The 19,467-nt window shown below is 39.6% G+C and overlaps 1 protein-coding gene across 4 annotated transcripts in view; it reads right to left on the minus strand.

Moving 5' to 3' along the window:
* The window catches only part of LOC147139788 (uncharacterized), a 115,596-nt gene that overhangs the window by 57,470 nt on the left and 38,659 nt on the right, over nt 1-19,467 (minus strand). For all 4 annotated transcript variants that reach the window (XM_086045159.1, XM_086045160.1, XM_086045161.1 and 1 more), the window contains 4 exons: nt 18,601-18,636; nt 14,875-14,904; nt 14,724-14,750; nt 14,313-14,366 (listed from right to left, as the gene is read on the minus strand). In XM_086045159.1, coding sequence (XP_085901285.1) covers nt 14,313-14,366; nt 14,724-14,750; nt 14,875-14,904; nt 18,601-18,636 — 147 coding nt within the window. The remainder of the gene's footprint in view (nt 1-14,312; nt 14,367-14,723; nt 14,751-14,874; nt 14,905-18,600; nt 18,637-19,467) is intronic.

The following is a 19,467-nucleotide window of genomic DNA, read 5'->3' on the forward strand; positions in this document are numbered from 1 at the left end:
TTGGAAAGGGCTTTAGGCTAACTCTACATTAGTATTTGTAGATTATGAATTTATTGTTACTGAGTTGCATTCCTGAAAAGCAACAGTAGTTTTAGTGCTTCAATGTTAGACTTGATTAATTTCATACTTCTTATAGAAGCTCCGTTGGCGAACTGAGATTTGTGTAACAGATGAATTTAGTGTGAAATTCTTCAATTCCTGCCTAGAATGGCAAAGCATCAAGAGCACTCTGAAATTGAAAGTGTATGCATGATGCTCCCTTCTCATATTGAATGTATGCCAGGCAAAATTGTTACACACTGAATGTTGATCCTTTGCAGATTACGGTAAAACAATTGTAAACACCATTCAAGGTGCCCAAGATATTATTGCTGTATTTATACATATTTTTTCTACAAAAAATATATGTACACATACATACATGGTACATACAGTATTGTCTATTTGAGAGAAGGACTTTATTTGTTGAATGGTCAACTGTAATTGACCTGTCCACTACTGTGTTGCAATGGGAATTTATTGTGTCTCAGCCTCACATTAGCAGTTACCATTTGCATGCCCTTTAATTTTTAGTTCCTCTTAATGCATATTTTCCTCATCCTCACATAGACAAACCAGCCTGACTTGTTGAGAGGGACAGTATGTGTTAGGACCGCCGTTTGAGGAAATAAGATATCCGACTCACTTGCAGATTTGATTTGGGGCTTGAAATAAGTTCCTTTGACGTCTATCAAAAACCATCAGTCACAAATTAGACCTAACCCTGTGTCCGTCTACCAGATCCTGACCTTTCCATGCAGCCTGGTTGCTAGTCCAAACATCGACGGTCGATGCTTTTGGCAGCAGAAATCTTTGCTTTTCATTTCCTCTGCTTGTCTCCTGTGTGACAACCAAGTTTAATGTCCCGGAGGCTAAACTTTCTGACATTAGCGAGCCAAGTTGATTTGCTCCAATGTTATGTAGCTCATAGGAGAGCTGACCTTTTCTTGACTGAAAGACTCATATGACACTCACACTCTTTCTGCCTGAGCTGAGAGCATGTCTGCCTGTGGGGACGTGTACTCAGGCCACCTGAGCCTTTGTCTGAACGCTACACAGTAGTTGACTGGAGATTTGTTGTCAGCTGCAGCTGTATTTGCTTGGTAAATAAATGTGCACAAAACAGCGAAAACATCCTAATATCCTCAAGTTAATTAAAAATCCTCAAAACTAACCGCATGTCTTTGTGATCTAAACAAATCAATACCTTGTCAAGTTATATCCACACCCCAAAATACTGCTGTAGTATTTTTCCATCCAGAGTTGTTTCTGCTTTCCAGTACTACCTGGTAATTGAATAATTTTGAGACCAGCGAATGTATCCTAAAATTATTTTGTGCACACTTAGCATATAAATCTGTGAACAGGACGCTTAGCTACTGCACTGGCTCTCATGAGTGCAACACTTTCTGTCAAAAGGTCAGTATTGCACTCATGAAAAGTAACTTCTTTTTAAAAACATATCCCAAATGTGTCATATTTTTGTCTCTGTTTTACATTACTTTTAATCAATACAACTTTGGATAAGATGTATATCACACGTTCACTGTTGCTTTTTTAAAACATTTTAAACATAATTCAAAAGAGCTTTAGTAAAATATCAAGATTTTTTTGTACACATATATACAATAACGTGGCCTCAGCCCCAAATACTTAATTATGGCAAAATATGATATTTTAGGGGCAAATGGATGGGCAGCATGTCTACAATGTTAGAGGAATACAGTGTGCATCAGGTTCAGTTACACACATTGCCTGAAAATAATCCGGTTATGAATGGAAAACACAAATCAACTTTTGTGCATATTGCTTCTAAGGTTATTTTTTTCAGGGTCAGCATTGGAGCAAATCTGGGAAGGGGGCATATTCTGAAGTTCAATGAATGTGAGGGGGTGCATTGGAGCAAATCTGGGAAGGGGGCACATTCTGATGTTCAATGAATGTCAGGGGGTGCATAGACACATGCACGTGTTCACCCACACACAAAAGAATGCTCGCATAGTGCCATCCAGGCACAAAATGTTTGACAGCAGTCAGCCTTGCCATCAGATGTGTGTATACAATCATTTGACAGATGTGATGTGACCATACGCAAATGATCAAAAATGTTTGTCTTATTTTTGTTTTGATTCTTTTTTATCTTCATCTCACTGTTAGTGTCTTAAATAAATATAATTAAACATTAATTGCAAAATATATCAAGTTCGGCACAAAAAATGCTACACTGCATGGGGTGGGGGTCTCCATGAATGCCCCCCATGATGCCAACACTGCATTTTTCATCTAATATTTTGGACAATTTTATGTTTCCAACTTTGTGGGAACAGTTTTGGGAAAGCTCTTTTCTGTTCCTTTACTGCTTGATGAATTTGGTGTGAAAAACCTTGCAAAGAACACTGATCTCAACCCAATTAAACATCTTTGGGTAGAACTACAACAGAGAATGTGTGTGTTTATCTAGAAAGTGTCTTTCTGGATAAACAAAAAAAGAAATCTCTTCTTCAATGTTCACCCGATGTAAATGCAGTGATAAAATACTTTTGTCTCGATCTTTAAGCGCCCATAATATTCATCCATCCTTTGTCCAAACTGCTTAACCTCCATGTCAGAAAAGCACAGTGCAGAGACCACCGCTTTACTTGCCGCTCATTATGGCTGCAATTAGAGAGAGATTGCCGACTTTTGACTACCCGTGGTGGACGCCATCTCAGGACAGTGCACATGCTGAGGAAAGAGGATGGGCACTGGAGCTTGCAGAGATCCCTTGCACTTTGTAAAAGCTTCAATAAAATAGGATTTGTTCCAGTTGTTTACTGAGGGTTAAGAGGAGAGGATGGGGCAGGAAGAGAACGGCAAAGCCGACAGCTGCCTGGCAGGGGCTCAAATGCAGCTTAGCATTTTACCATTCTGACTGGCACACAATGCTCCCCTTTAACTCTCAGCCATCTAAATATTCAGGGTGGTATAAAGAGATGGCTGACACTGCAGCCGACGTAAGACAGAGCTCAGTTGGCCGAGATTGCACATATAGTCTCCTGGCTGAAGCTTTCCATGAAGGCGTTTTACTCGCTGAGATTCAGTCATGCACCCCTTGTGCATATGCCACTAGATGGCAAACTAGCTTCACCGCAATGCCGCAAAGCCGGGGAGCTTGTAAGCTCTCTTAAAAAGGACGGATGGCCTCAGTACATGAATGTATGATGCATGTTGGGTCACACCGCTAATTAGGCAGTGCGGCAATTAGACTCTGTATAATGTACAGCAAAGGAGATTGGTCAGAAGAGGGCTGAAAGAGAATGAGAGGAGATGGGGGACAATTGGGAGAGAACACCAACAATTGTTTTTGTGTCGCCTCACACACAAAAGGGACACAGGTGGGCATATAAAAGAGTATCTTATCATTGGGCAAAATATATTATTGAGCATCTTGAGAAAACTTCCAAGCTCTCGCTACTACCGCACAGCAGGCAAACACCAAACAGAGCCGTAGGCAAACAGGAAATGCAGACAGTGAATGTCTAGAGGAACAAAGCCAATGCAGTCCCATGGGTGTCTACTTTACAACAGCCACATATTCAGTGATGAGGTTTAAGAGCTCATTGACTTTAACAACTGCTAAGGAGAGGAAAGAGGGGGTGATGGTATTACGGGAATTTGCATTTTTATGCGTTGAAGATGATAAATCTACATTAAACTATGAATCAGATGAATGTCTTTGCAGTGTTTCGATGCAAGCGGTTGGTGGTTGCCTGTATGCCTTTAGAATGTTCTCAGCCCTTAATGGATGCCGTTATTACTCTTGGCGAGAAGAAATTTCAGTCTCATCTGGACATTTGGCTGCATTATTCATCCAGATTGCTCCCTTCCTATGTTTACAGAGTGCGGGTCTTTCATTAATGCATTCTCCAATAAGTGAAGAGGACAGGCTCGAAGATCTACTTTAAATAAACACTGGTCCAGTTTACCAACCAAATATTTGAAGCCAGAGAGAATGCACTGTGCAAAGATCCGCAGGGTGCACTGTAGCGAGTCTTGTGCTTCATATCACTCGCCATGCATAACCGATTACACTAAGGTTCCACATACTACCATCTGTATAATATCAGGCCAGTGCAAATGCTGCTTGCTAGCAGGCCATTACAGTGGATGCAGACGAATGTACCTAAATTGGTCACGGGCAGGATGAGAGGATGCAGGATCAGAATAGGATAGAAAGGCTGTAAGAGTCAACCTCCCACTACCACGCCTCAGTGTATTCTGCAGTGTTCTGGGCTGCAGCGTCTCCCCAAACAACCTCAAAACCCTCCTCCGCCCCTACCGTCAACCACCCTGCTCTCTTAGCTCTCTGCGCCCTCCCTTCGCCTTTCGGCCGAGCCAACAGTTCGCATAAACAGAGCTTACCTAGGGGCATGCATCAATCCATGCCTCCTGCATCAGAAATGCCCTTTTGAAAGTATTTACATTCTCAGCATTTCCTTCACCTTAAAAGTCACCTTAAAAGTGACCTTAAATGCCAGGAGAGCATCTTTGCATAGCTAGACAGATTGGAGCCAGAGAAAGCTCATTGTTGGGATGACTGCTACCATGGTGTGAAGCACGAACCTGCACGAGTCAAAGAGGCCACTGGCCCTCTGCCCGGCGACATATCGGACAGGTTTAGAATCTGTGCTGCATGACACTCAAGTAGGTGTTGTTAAACTTAGGCAACGATTACGGAGCAGGAATGATAGACGCAAGGCGCTTCACTCCCATTGCCATTCTGATGACAACCTCTTAAATCTCATGTAGGACAATTTTGACTAACATTATGGGAATTCCTGTGTTAAAATTGTGGAGCTAAATAACCAATGACTGAAACAGTTTTGCAACACTTTGTCAATGCTCAATAACTGCCCTTCACAAATGTAATGTGCAAATTTCATTGAAAGGTTTGTTGAAATTACAGTTTCATTGTTATAATCTGAAAAGAACATAAATGACAGGTAAGACATTACATGTTCACATGCAGTATTTCCTCAATCAGACTGTGGAAACATTTCAAAAATATTAAACAAACACAAAGAAGACACAGTGATTTTGTTATGAAAATGTTATGTTTCTGGTGATAAAACTGCCTAGCAAGAGTTGTTTCTGAAATGTTCTAAAACGTAAAGGTTTTATAAAACCTGTGGAGCACACGCAGTTAACTGCAATAGCTTAGCAGCTAATCACATCATCCAGGTGTCTTAAGGGAGTTAAACCCAAACTTTCTGTTATACATGATTTTAAATGTGCATGTCTTCTTTCTCTGATGCTTTTTACTTTTACTCTAATATTAATCAGAATACTGTGATTCGAGTATTGCTCGCATATACAGCATACTTTATTCTTGCAAAAAAATGGCTTGGGGGGGGCACTCATCCTCATTAGAATCAGAGATGAGCATGAGCCTATCACAACTGACATTGGGCAAACGGAGGGGTACACCCTGAATTGTTTGCCAGTCCATTACAGGGTACAATAAAATGTTGGTATGATTTGGAGTGGACAAAGTAATTGAAAAGTAGTTTCAGGTGGAATAACTCAATAATTAATGTTATGTAATTAATGTTAAAACATTAACTAATCAAGTCATTGTCAGACTTTTTTTGTGTGTGGAGCCACCCTGATTTCTGGGAGTGTCTCAAGGCCTCAAATATACAACATGAATGAGGACCATGATGCAGATAACAATAGCAAAGTTGTCCAATGCTCATAGGATGCTTTGACCTAAATAACCCCTTTCTAAACACCCCTTTCTTCTCACACGTGCTCAAACACACTACAAAAGGTGGAGAAGAATGTGCAATCAAAGTGGTTCACTCCATGTCTTGCCCCCTCGCATTTGCTCCAGTAATTAATGGTCCAATTAATGTGTGTTTATTCTGGACAACCGCATATGTAGTCGTACTGGGCCTCTCTGGGAACATCGAGGAGTCAGACAGATAAATCAAAGCTCGATGCATCTGTCCTTGTGAGTGCCAAACGTTTCCCCCGTAACCTTCCACTTTCCCAACGGCCCAAATGTGAGACTGTTCCATAGCCAATCAGGTCAAACCTTTATTTCATCCCCTCCTCCAAACGTTCTTGACATTGACAAGATTAATTGCCTTGTGCACTGGGTGTTACCTCCTCGTGTAATACAGGTGTCAGAAGTGTGGCTCTCTGGATTTCCTCAATATGAAATTCAGGGGGATAAGAATAACCTGTTCCATTTTGTCCAACGAAGGGTTGACGAAGCCCCACTCCCCCCACACTGCTTGTAAACTCTCACAGGGTGTAAATCTTGCCATAAAGTCTCAGCTGTGAGCCCTGCTGACCTGTAATTTTTTCTCTCTGTGTTACTATGTCATTGAGCTTCAACAGCCCGCATCCAAACTCTAACTACACATGTACTGTATATCACACTACTGTAATTAAAATGCAGCTACAAGGGCAAAGACAATTCAATTCCACCTTAAGGATTTAGGTGACTTTTCCCTGAAAGTAATTTTAAAAAAGCATCAAAAGGATTTGGATGGTACACTTGTTTGTTACATCATTAACAGTGGGACCTTCATCACGTACTTGAATGGTCAATAACGTTGATGGATCAGGCAGGACACCTCTTAGGTGTTAACCAGAGCATCAATGATAACGCTAACAAACGTGATATTATTTCGAATATTTGACAAAATATACACCACAAAAATATGTGCTACCTTAACTACCATAATATCCTCCTCCCTCAATTTTCAATGTGAATCCAGCACTGAAATTGTAGGGTGAGTTGTATTCAGATGACCTTGATAGGAACATACCTTGTACCAGAGTTTTGGAAATGTTATGACAATGGGGTGAACATGAACTAGCAGAGCTGCATTACAAAAGTGATGTAATTTACTGTGTTGCCCAAATCAGCCGTGCCTCCCATGGAGAGCGTCTGGCAGGAAGGTTAGTGTTCTCACCAGGGACTCGTTACCTAATAATCTGGCCCTGCGGGTGGCCCCGCAGAGGTCAACAATCTGTAAGAGTCGCATCACAGCTCAACGTAGGCCTCCAGGATACCACTTTCATGGGCTCCATTGCCCTCAGATCTAAATACAACACTTCCACTATCTGAGACGCTGCCTAGTGCCGACTTTGCCCAAAGTCTACAGATTTTACTATTTAGTATTTCTTTCTATTTTACAACCCTTATTCTTGAGGACCAACCCCAGTAAGGGATTTTATGACAAGAGGTTGTCGTGTTTTTCCACATTGAGGCTTCGTGTTTTGCCTTTTTTCTTTATATTTTACCCTGGTACTCTTCTTTTTATAGTTGGTTGATAAATAAAAGTGTAAAACGAGATACACATAGCGTAAATGTAACACAAATCACCTTGCCATGAAACCATGTGTAGGGAGTGTTTTGTTTCTACAGCTTAAAAGAAACATTAGTTAACTTAAAAACATTCCTGTAGTTTTACAGTGTGGCAGTTTGACTCTGGAATGGATTCTCTGTTTTTCTTATTTTTTATGGGGAAAAATATTGAAATGCAAACAGACCAGAGCTAAAATGTTTGACCTTGAGGTTCTAAAATGATTAGGTTAGTAAAACCTAAGCCCAACAGGCAACAAGCAAAAATGCAGAAGTGGCATGCACAAAACTGCGTACGCCTCATGACTTAATATCTCGTCAAATCACCTTAATCAGCAATGACTACACAGGAAATCTACTGTGCTGGATCTCATCTCACTGTATCTCAAAAAGCTACTTGAAAATGCACAAATTGTTTTTGCGATAATAGAAAATGCATTGAACAGTTGGCAAGAAAATGATGGAAGTGAAAGATTAAACACTCTATTTGTTTCCGTGCTGGTATAAAACAGAAACATTTGAGTAGAGGATCAGTGTCAAGAAGACAAACAACCTTTGACGTGTCGACACAAGGTCACAGACAGGAAATGTGGGAAAAGAAAATATAAGGGGATCGGAGACAGCTGTCTCAAGTTTTCAGCAAGTGGCAGAGATGGAAAAAGTAAACATAACTATCACTTCCCAATGACAGCTATTACCACTCTCTTCTTGGAGAAGTCCAGTAACCAAACGCAGACGACACATATATATCCCTTTTCAACTTTTTGACAGATTATATCCGCATCATTTTAAAATGCTCCGGCAGCTGTTGTGGAAGGAAGTTTACATTTTTGTCCTCGAGGGGAGAAATGAAACTGATATGATTGCTGCACAACAACAACAACAAAAATGTGCATGAGATCTCAAATGAATTGGTGACAGCTTTTGAATGTGCATTGATGTAAATGCCGTATGTCATTTCATGCATTGGGCTTTGAGCATGGGGCTGACACATGAGCAAGCAACCTCATAAGCAGAAACAAAAGCTACAGAATGTGAATGCAAAGAAAATAGAGTGTGGTGTAGGCTAAAATTCAAAACTCGGCTATTTTTACACCTGTGACAGAACATCAGGAAAGCAATTTTATACTTTAGATCAAGAATACTTTCTGCAATGCCATCAATAGGGAATAACTGGATTTTTGTTGTTGTTATGATAAGCGTCACAGTGTTTGTGTTGTGATCTCTCGACGTGAGGCCTGCGTGATCCCCCCATATCACTGACAGAGGTTTGCTGAATATTAGAGGAACAGCATAAATATATCACGTGTCTGTTTCTCTGCGTTGTCATTTGCAAATCATAGTAGCTAATTTGCTCTTTTAGTGAAGTTAAATTAATTAATATCGAACTGTATTTAAATAAATTAATGAGTAAGAGGTTAACTCACTGCATAATTCATTAGAGGGCATCTATTGACAGAGTAAGTTGCAGTGCTCTGATTCCTCTGGGGCTCGTTTGAGTTGCATCACTTCTGCACAACTTTCCAAAGTGCAGCTACTGGATGTCTCACGAGAACAAAAAGTGCAGTACCAACTGTCCAAAAGTTGAACTTTTCGAAGAGACAAGACACCAAAATATATGGATGTAGTAATTTTCCTGTGCTATGGTCCAACTGCATTAACTGGATGGTTATTGTAGACCTGCTTTACCTGTAAAATATAGATTAAAACTCCAAAATCCACGAAATTGGAGCTTTAGTTGGATGATTTTCAAGAAGTCATAGGAACAGACTGCATTACCCAAAGATGTGAATACAATATGACTGAACCACCACTATTCTGTGCCAACTAGCAAACAGTTGTTAGGAAACCTGTGAAATGAAGTTTGACATTCTTGTGTATTTAGCCTTAAGGAAGCACATGCAACAACCAAGCATGGCTTGTCAGTCTAGTTTGGTACCAAGAATATTTTGCTACAATATGTTTCCAAACATTTTCACCATGAAATGTCACCTCAAGAGTGTATGCAAACACGACTTGATCTCTTAGTCACAATGCAGTGTTGAAAAATAGGTGCAGCTCCCACAGAAACTATGCCAACGTATGTTTTTTGCTCTATGGTATTTTTACAACAGATACTTTACACAAATCTTAGTTCCCGTCAATGCCATTACAAACCATTACTGTTTTGTAGCTAGTCAGAAACACAAAGATAATAATTCCTTAAAAGGGCAACAATAATGGCAAATCTGTGCGGATCCCAGCATTTGACCAGTTTGACCATTTACTGTCTAAACTGCAAACTCTTTACTCTGGTTGGAGTTCTCCTAAATGTCAGATTTTAGTGAACATAAAACACAGTTTGCACATGGGTAAAAGCCTGAAAAATCATAAAAAGACCGGTACATTTGTTGACATGGCTTTGACAAATTTTAAGAGAAGGGAACTCAACCAACTGACCAGTTCTTAAGGCAATTCTCACATTGAAAGGTCATGATTATTTTGAGGGGATTTCTGGGTGAGATTGTTTTTTTACCACTCATCTTTTTTCCTCATCTGCCTGTCAGCCTTACACTTGTCAGCCCCGTATGCTGTATGAGCACACTGTTACTCACTGGAACAATTTAACTAAATAGCGTCATTCTTTACCCCGACTCAAACCATACTGAAAATGTGGTGATAGCAATACGGAACTTCGCAGACGATCATGCCTCCCAATCTTCAGCTACTTTGTTTCATGCACTCCCAAAGTCTTTGTGTTTGGCTGCCATTATGTACCACTTTGTTCCAATATAGATAAAAAACAAGCCGCATCCCCATTAATGGCAGTGTGAAATGTGGGGGCTATACTGTACATTCTCATAAATTTCTAGACAATTGGAGAGGCCCTTACCTCTACCCCGACCAACTGGAGTGGTCATCCGTCATGATAATAAGATAAAATCCAGATTCTGTGTTAGACTTTGGATGACTGTCCTTTGCTGTATAGTATATGCTTCTTTAAACCTCAAATTATGGGAGAAGGGGGACACGGGCACCATGTCCCCAACCACAATGTCCTCCACATCTCCTTGAAGCAACTCTTAAGTGGCTTAGAGTGGTCTTATTTCCCTCTGCAATAAATTGAAGTGGACAGTGTAAGAGATGGTCTGACTTGAATGTAAGGCCTTGTGAAAGCTTCCCACTGCCGGCTATTTTATGAAAGATGTGGTGTGGTCAGGTCAGCACCCGTCAAAATATTCTGTGTCATTTTGGCGCGGCTATGACTTTTAGCTGAACCAATGAGTTGCAAGAGTTGGCAAGAGTCACTAATTAGGTGAGAGTCTCTTGTTGTATCAGCTCGACTACAAGTGATCCCCTGATAATGATACACGTCCACTCTACTAAAACAGGCTGTCAGGCTACGCGCAGGTTGGTCGGCAAATCTGTGGTGACACGTGACTCCTAAAGCTAAGAATAATCAGAAATCACAGCACATTAACATTAACAGTCATCAGAAACCATAGCTCGAAAGCCGGATAAAAAATATAGTGAAGTTTTTGCAAAGTGACCAATGATTGCACATTTGGATCTTGAGTCACCTATAGGCTGGGTTAATGTGGATAGTCTACACCCCTCAGTAAAAATGTCCTGCTGCCTTAACCCTCTTTGGCATGGAGTTCACCAGATTGCCACAGGTTACAACTGAAATCCTTTTTTTTCCCACTTGCCCTGCTGGGGGTTAAGATCAGGGGATGTTGTTAATATTTCTCAATTGTGGGCATGTGAAGCCCATTGAGACTTTCTTGTGATTAAGGGCTATATAAATAAATTTGACTTGACTTTCCACTCCTCTGTGATATCATCAGATAGCTGGTGGATGTTAGAGACGTTGTACTCAACAACCTTCCACTGATCGTTGATCTTTTTGTGGCCTGTGATGCCCTTTAAGCCTCTTTTGTGATTAAGGGAAATCGTGGACAAATAAACTTCGACTGGACTAACTTTCTGTTTGAGGACGCCGCACAGATGCTAAATGGGGTTCAAGCCAGGACACATTCTTGGCCAGTCCATCACCTTTACCCTCACCTATTTAGTAAGGCAGTGATTGGCTCTGAGGTGGGTTCGAGGTTGTTATCATGTCTGAGTGGAACCGTTGTATGGTGTTAGTCATTATGCTGCACTCATGGGATGCAGGGATGCACTCATTTATGTGGCAGGAGGTATGAATATGAATGGCTGTGTGTTGAATAATTTTAAGGGGATACTACATTTATATGGTTATGCAAGGAAATTTTGAAAATGTTCAAACTTTTGAATTGAACATGGTCAAAATTTCCTTGCGACAAGAAAAATCACTAAAACTGTTGGCGAACGTCTGGAAAACGTTTTACGAACATTTGCGACATTGACCGAACCCTGACGAATTCTGATGTGAAAACAACATGCGCTGCTTTCAAAAACACTGGTAAATGTTCGCAGCTGAGTGGGATAGGGGCTTAAACAGTGTATGTGATGAGACGTTGTTTATGCTACTGCATATGTACTACGTTGTTCAACAAAACAAATGAAGATCCAATCACAAGATAAATTCAGTCTTTTCCATTATAATGAAAATATGAGGGAATGAATCACAACTCACAACTTCAAAATTGATGAGACTACATTTTAGGCCATGTTGAAAACTAAAACTAAAACAAAAACTAAAAATGCAGTTACAAACACAATATTTAATTGTGTTGTACTTGCAAAAAACAGAACTGCAGCGGAGGTAGCACCGTGAATTACGGTACCATGAATGTGAATTACGGTACCATGAATGTAATGTCACAATAATTGTGTTGCTACTTCGCGATACAGAAATAATGAACAGTTGACAATTTTGACTTGTAGACAATTAGGAAAGTGGACAAAAGAGGACAAAAGTGCCAAAATGTACTTTTCCAAATCACTCCGGGTAAAGAGGTTAATTAAAATACTTCATTAGTGAAGTACTACCGTAATAGTACTGCCTCAAAAAATAAAGCCAATTGTGCTGACCACAAACACTCTGTAGAAACAGATTTAGTGCTGTTTAGATAACACAGCTGATGAAAGCTCATAAATTGTTAATGCTGTTGGAACACATTTGGGTTGAAAACAGAAGGCTGGCATTCTTGATATACCTGTGTCCAGATGTCTCAAGGCTTATGCGTCAGTTTGGCTTTTTCTTAATCTGGAAACATTTGCCTGGCCTACATAATGCTGCTAGATCCTGCTACATATTTCCCATTTTACTTGAAGGAAAGCCAACTGTTAAGTGCTGTTTTGTCCATTCTCTGTAAACAAGAATATCCTTAAGTGTCTATTTTGGGAACAGCAGCAGTGGTATTCATGCCAAGTTAATGATGCTTAAAACAAAAGGACATCACCTGTCCTTGGAGGGTGCATGTCAGCTGGGATAATAACATTCCTGCTGTCAGGAAAGCATTCAACCCAGTGTGATGTCATTATTTAACATGGCATCACCATTATCTAATTTCAGTTAGTGGTACTTTGTATCTCCAGTGGCTTTTGTAGATTTAAAAAAATGGCAAGACACTAACTACTTGGGTTGGCTACATACCAATAAAACTATACCACTGTACTCCTTAATCTTTCTGTATGTCCTTTCATTTCAAACTTGCATTTATCATCCAATCACAATGTTCTCAAGTACAATACCCAATGTGATTTATATAAAAAAAATGAACAATTGAAACAAAAATGTTATTTTAATCTAACAGATATAGGGCAAATGAATTGCTCAGACGCCCAGGGCGGATAACCCTTCGAACCTGTCTAGTATTGAGTCTTTTCCCTTTGGAGATACAATCACGAGATACATACACACATAATGCAGAGGTAATCTAAGAAGGAAATTACTGTAGACCTCAAAGACAGACACTGTGTCTCAGGGAGAAGGGTAGAAGACAGCAGATGCTGTCAAGGTGACGATTGCAACTTTTAAATTATTCTTTTTCTCAAGACTTTGTCTAATACTACATATTATGTTTCTTTTTTTCTTTTTTGTAATGCTCTACCTGCCAAATTTTGCACATGGGATGACTGCCACTCTTTAAACTCATCAAGCTGCGCCACTATAGTGTATCATGATTTATGGGCTTAATTAGTAGTATTTTTTGTTTTCCATTTTTTGTCATAAATATTTTCAGCACATCCTGCACTCTTGCCTTGCCTCGCTTCGCTTCTTCACTGCTTGGGTCCTCCACTTTTGCCACAAACTCGACCAAGCAAACCCGCAAATATGACGTGCTCAGATTTTTTCCGATCATGTGACACATTTGCATGGACACTAGCTGGAATTCCTAGGGTTCATAAATACATGTCATATAAAAATGCCACATAACAGAGAACTGTCAGAAAATTGATGTCAGACAGATAAGCTGTAAGTATATCAATACAAATACAAATGCTTAGACTGTTTTAGCATGCATATTGAAAATGTGTCATATTCTGGACTGGTGAAGGAAGGATTCACAACTTAATCCACACTCTGTATTGAATATAAAATAAAACTTTGAATAAAGTAAAACATTCCCAAATGAAAATCATGGGACTCAATACGACCTATTACAAACCGTCACTGTCCCAAAATAAAAACAGTCCACCAAAGTAACCCAGTGGGAGTCAATCATACGGTATATGCTGCCATTCAAGCTGTAACTATCTGCTACTTCTTGGTCATGCCGGCGTTTCATTCATCATCATGTCGCCTGTGTTTGTTGCTGTCCGTTTTGCTGTTGTTCTTGTGTGACCACTGGAGCACACATGTCATCTTCATTCCCCACAAAATAAATACAACAACTCAGCTGCTGTTTGGCTGTTTCACCACAAAGGTCCCACCCAGCCTTCCCCTCAAAAATCGGTTCAAGCACGAGCCCAGCCATACAAGTGATGACTGTTTGTGTTTACTCACCCTTTTGCCCTCCTCGCCTGGTTCCCCTGGCTGGCCAGGCACACCATCCAGCCCCTGAGGGGAAAATATGGATTGGAGGAATAAATTATAATATTGCTTATTGGAAAAAAGGCAATGCAGAAAGACTTTTGACAGGCCAGTGGACAACTAGAGAGAATGCTACCATGAATCGATGTTTGTCATTAAAATACTGCAGACCGGTATATAATTGCATAAAACTTTCCACCATTTTTAAAAGACTTCAACTACAGCCTTGGTTGATTCATAATTGATTTGCAAATACTTTACAGATCCAATTTGTCCGTTAAAGTTAATTGCTGTGTTTGATTTCTGTAGAAGGCGGCATGTGTATGCATGCGCATTCATACTTCATATTTCATTTCATTGGATATGTGATGTTTAATCAGTTACCTTCTCTCCTTTGTCACCACGCGGGCCCTGAATAAAAAAAAAGGAAAGAAAGAAAAATGTGTACAGAGAAACAAAAAAATGAATTAATCTATTAACATTTTCAATTAAAACCATCATGCTTTGCAATTTTCAGGAAAATAAAGTCAATTACCTGATCTCCTTTGTGGCATTCGTTGACAGCCTAAGAGTCAAAAAAACAAAAAACAAAACGAGACCGTCATTATGATTACATAGGTAATATTTTCATAGATGATAAACAAAATATTTAGACATCTGGTTATTACACCTTCAGGATGTGAAATGGAAATAATAATGTGACTTATGTTTAAAAAACGGTTCATTAAGAGGAGTGTCTTAATACTTTTGTATGTATAACTTTACATAGATGATGACAAGTTGGAAAGTCTCACTAAGGCAACACAAATGGTAATTGGCCTTGGCCTCCATGACCCTAAGATAAGTAGGAGCATGGTTATTACAAGTCCCCAGACAGCCTGATGCCCACCACCCGGAAAAAGAAAACAGGCGTTCATCCTCAGCCGGGCCACAAAATGGACACAAGGCCAAACAAAATGTCTCAGTTTTCAAATACAAGCCAAAGGAACGGTGTTGTGTTTCAATTGGCATCCAAGAGTCAAAAGCTGTTGACTTTTCTTGGAAACAGCTGCCGAAATGGACGCCCCCAGCCCGTGTCCTCCGAATTAGTCAGAGGCCTTGTTCAGAATTGGAAAGTTAACAAGATGACTAACAGCTTAAAGACACTTGAGGCTACAAGCTTCATGACAGTCAGTCACAGCTCATTCATTTGACACATGTACAATGGTGCATCCGGCGAAGCCTTGATGTTTTTAAGCTTGCATACTCAGCATGTAACTAAATGAATCTATGAGAGACATTTTGTCAGTTTTCAAAAGTGTCAATCTATTCTCTGAGCTGCCCTTTAGGAATGCGAATGTCAATTTTCAAGTTTTTCACTTCAAATAATTTGTTTAAATTCAAACGTTATGTAAAGAGTCAATTATAAGATGACACATTGTGTATTTCTTTCCAGTTGTGATGGGTGAAACCAGACAATTTTGATTCTATATAATAGCGACGACTTGTTGGGGCAACTATGATTGATACCGAGACTGATACTTTGTGTGATTTTTTTCGCTCAATAAGACACATGACAGTAAATGACCATTTACATATTTGAATATTTTTCATAACATATTAGTGATAACAAATTACATGACTTAATTTTCAGCTTTGATTTTTATACGTAAAAGAACAAACGTCTGAAGGCACACTTGAATTTGAACACTAGTACATCGTCGCTGTCCTGTGAAAAACACATCCAGCGGCTGAAATAATCAATTAACACATCACGACTTTTATCACTAAATATATTTCCAAAGGTGCAATTGACATGACATTTTCACCAGATGTTGTAAACAACCCAAGTAATCCATACATGCAAAGAAAGCCGAACAAATAAGATCAGAAATTAAGTTAGTTGTGTGTAATATTTTGAATTGACACAGAGAAAAGGTATTAAATACCCCAATTAATATTTATTTAATACTTTGTCCAAAATAACTTGTTTGCAATGACAGCTTCAAGATGCCTCTTGTATGAAGAAACTTGATACATGCATTGCTCTGGTGCGATTTTGGCCAATTCCTCCAAACAAACAGTCTTCAAATCTTGAAGGTTCTGTGGGCTTCTTTTATGGACCTTGAGTTTAAGTTCTTTCCATAGATTTTCAATTGGATTCACACCAGGTGATTGGCTGGGCTATTTCGAGCAGCTTTATTTTTTTTTCTTTGCAACTAATTGAGAGTTTCCTTGGCAATATGTTTTGGATCATTATCCTGCTGGAATGTCCACCCTCGTTCCATTTTCATCATCTTCGTAGATGGCAGTAGAATTTTGTCAAGACTTTCTCAGTACATTTGCTCATTCATCTTTCCTTCAATAATGTGAAGTTTACCATTTGCTAAAAAGCATCCCCACACCCTCATGTTCCCACCGCTGAATTTCACTGTTGGTATGCTGTTTTTAGGGTGATGTGCAGTGCCATTTCATCTCCAAACATGGTGTCCATTATGGTATCCAAACAGCTCAATTCTGCTCTCATCAGACCAGACTATATTCTCCTGGTATTTAACTGGCTTGTCCAAATGTTCAGCAAACCTCAAACGAGCTTTGACATGCTTTTTTTTTCAAGAATGGGGTCTTGCGTGGTGAGCGGCCTACAGGCTATGGTGGCGGAGTGCATTACTCATGGTTTTCTTTGTGACAACAGTACCTGCAAATTCTAGGACTTTTTTAAGCTCTCCACAGGTTGTCCTCGGCTCTTGGACAACTCATCTGATTATTCTTTGCACTCCTCTGTCAGAAAACGTGCGAGGAGCACCTGATACGGTGGTATGATTGGCTTTCTGCTTACATATTATCTCCCCAACCGTGCTCACTGGAACATTCGGATGCTTGGGTAATGTGCATGTAACCATTGCCATCTTTATGTTTTTGCAACAATGACTTTGCGATGGTCTTAAGACAGCTCTTTACGCTTGCCCATTATGAGATGTGTCTTTACTCGCCTTTGGTACCTTTGGAAATATTTACTGCTAAAAATGGTGACGTGTTGAGTACTTATTCGTTAATGCAATAACTGTCATGCGGAAACACCATTCACGTAAAAATAAGAACTTAGCAAAAAATGGACATAAGTGTTTTTCACAGGACAGTGACAATATTCAAAATAATTAAATGAGATAAGTGTGAATGACTTATGAATGACTTAAGAATATGAAAATAAATATCCGTCCATTCATCCATTCTCTGAACTGCTTATCCATACATAGGACGTAAGCATGCTGGAGCCTATTCCAGCTGCTCTTGGGCGAGAGGCAGGGTACACACTGAACTGGTCACCAGCCAATTGCAGCACAAATAAATAATTGACATAACATGAATTAAAATAAATATGGAAGAATTAAACAAAATGACATAATTACTTTGTCAAATGAATCATATAATTTTGTGACCAGGACAGACAAGCAAACAAATAATGGTTAAATTATAAATAATACAGATAATTTTAAATTAAACTGTAAAATAATAATGATTAACATGAACTTTGATTTGATTTTGACTTTTACAATGCAATATTGGAGTTCAGGAACAGCAGTAATTAATAATTGTGCAAGTGACACATGTACTCTTTTCATTCAGTCATTAGTGTGAACTGGGAAATTCAATCTGACACCCGAACACGACACTGACTCTGAGTGTTCCAAGAGGCAGAGCAGGCTCCTTTTCTTTAAATTCATGAATGTTTTGTTGTCAGATCCGTTCAAATCCCCCAAGTCAGCCCACACCCCTTACATCTAGCTTGTACTAACCTGTAGATAACGATAATTTAATGTTATTTAATGTTCTTGAGATGTTCAGTGTCACTAGGGCTCTCTTCTTGTCCTGTCTGATGCTCCGTTTCCCTAGTCAGAGTGGCCACAGAGCAGTTCGGGCACCTTCACCACCCGAAAGGCACATTCCAACAACGCTTGTGAGTTTCCGAACGGTTGAGGTGGAGCAGAGCATGCTCAGAGTAAATTTCCAAACACACCCTTAGTATCGATACTTCATGAACGCAGTCGCCGCCCAATTGCTACTCGATAATCAACCTCCGTTGCTAGTCTAAAGTTGGACATCTCCCCCCCAGCAATAGTATAGGAATGTAAAGGAGTGAAAAAATGTACAGTTACAGAGAGTGAAAATCAAAGAAACTGACTTGATCCCCTTTTTAGCTATAACAGCCTTTATGCATAAAATAAGACAACATTTTGTAAAGGCAACATTATGAGATAGAAGTACTGAATTGTGAACTTACAGGCAGCCCTGGACCTCCAGGAAGACCACTATCACCCTGTGGACCAAGACAATAATATGTAATCAAATTTCAATCAATGGTGAATGGAATACGACAATGGCATACGAGAATAGTGCCACACTAATGAAAAAAATATCATTAAGGCTTTTTTTACATTCAACTATAATCTCTGCTATCAAACTGTAATGTCAGTTAGAATAAAACTGGAGTAATAGCTCAACATATGCACAAAAGAAAAGCCCATTAATTGGTATTTACAGTGTGTGGGGAGATGGAAACGTCAAAAAGACGTTTGCACAGTCAGACAGGACAGATTGGCTCGTGCCATTAAATGTGACATTTTAAAACAAGTAAAGTGGTACTATAAGAGTGTGAAAGCTTTACCACATTAACAATGGACAGTTACGATAGCGTTGTTGACATGGAGGTGGTTGTGGAAAAACTATGTTTTGACAGCAACGCAACGAAATATAACCATTATTTGCTCATGATTTTGCTTCTCTCACTTTGTTTGCTCCTCATACACTGTCCGACATTTCTGGAGATCTTCCCCTTTCAACACATGTCCAAATGTGCTGTAGAACACCCTGAACAAAATCGGTTGGATCTCAAACTGAATGAAAGATACATTGGTGCTTTTAGTTTATATCTATGCCTTATATCTGAGTGAATATCACATTTGAAAAGAAGCCTGCTGTGGACCATTCAAGGGGTTTATCATTACTTTATGCTTCCGAATTCGCCTGTTTTTGACAGCTTCACTGGAAAAAACAAGTTTAACTTCTCCCAATTCCACATCAGTATGATAAGACCCCCTGGGGTTCTCTGTTTTAGACTCACCAACCTAATTAGAACTTCAAGGTGTGC

This window comes from Filicampus tigris, chromosome 11 (genome assembly GCF_054856515.1).
Source record: "Filicampus tigris isolate MCC_2025a chromosome 11, RoL_Ftig_1.0, whole genome shotgun sequence".
Lineage (NCBI taxonomy): Eukaryota > Metazoa > Chordata > Actinopteri > Syngnathiformes > Syngnathidae > Filicampus > Filicampus tigris.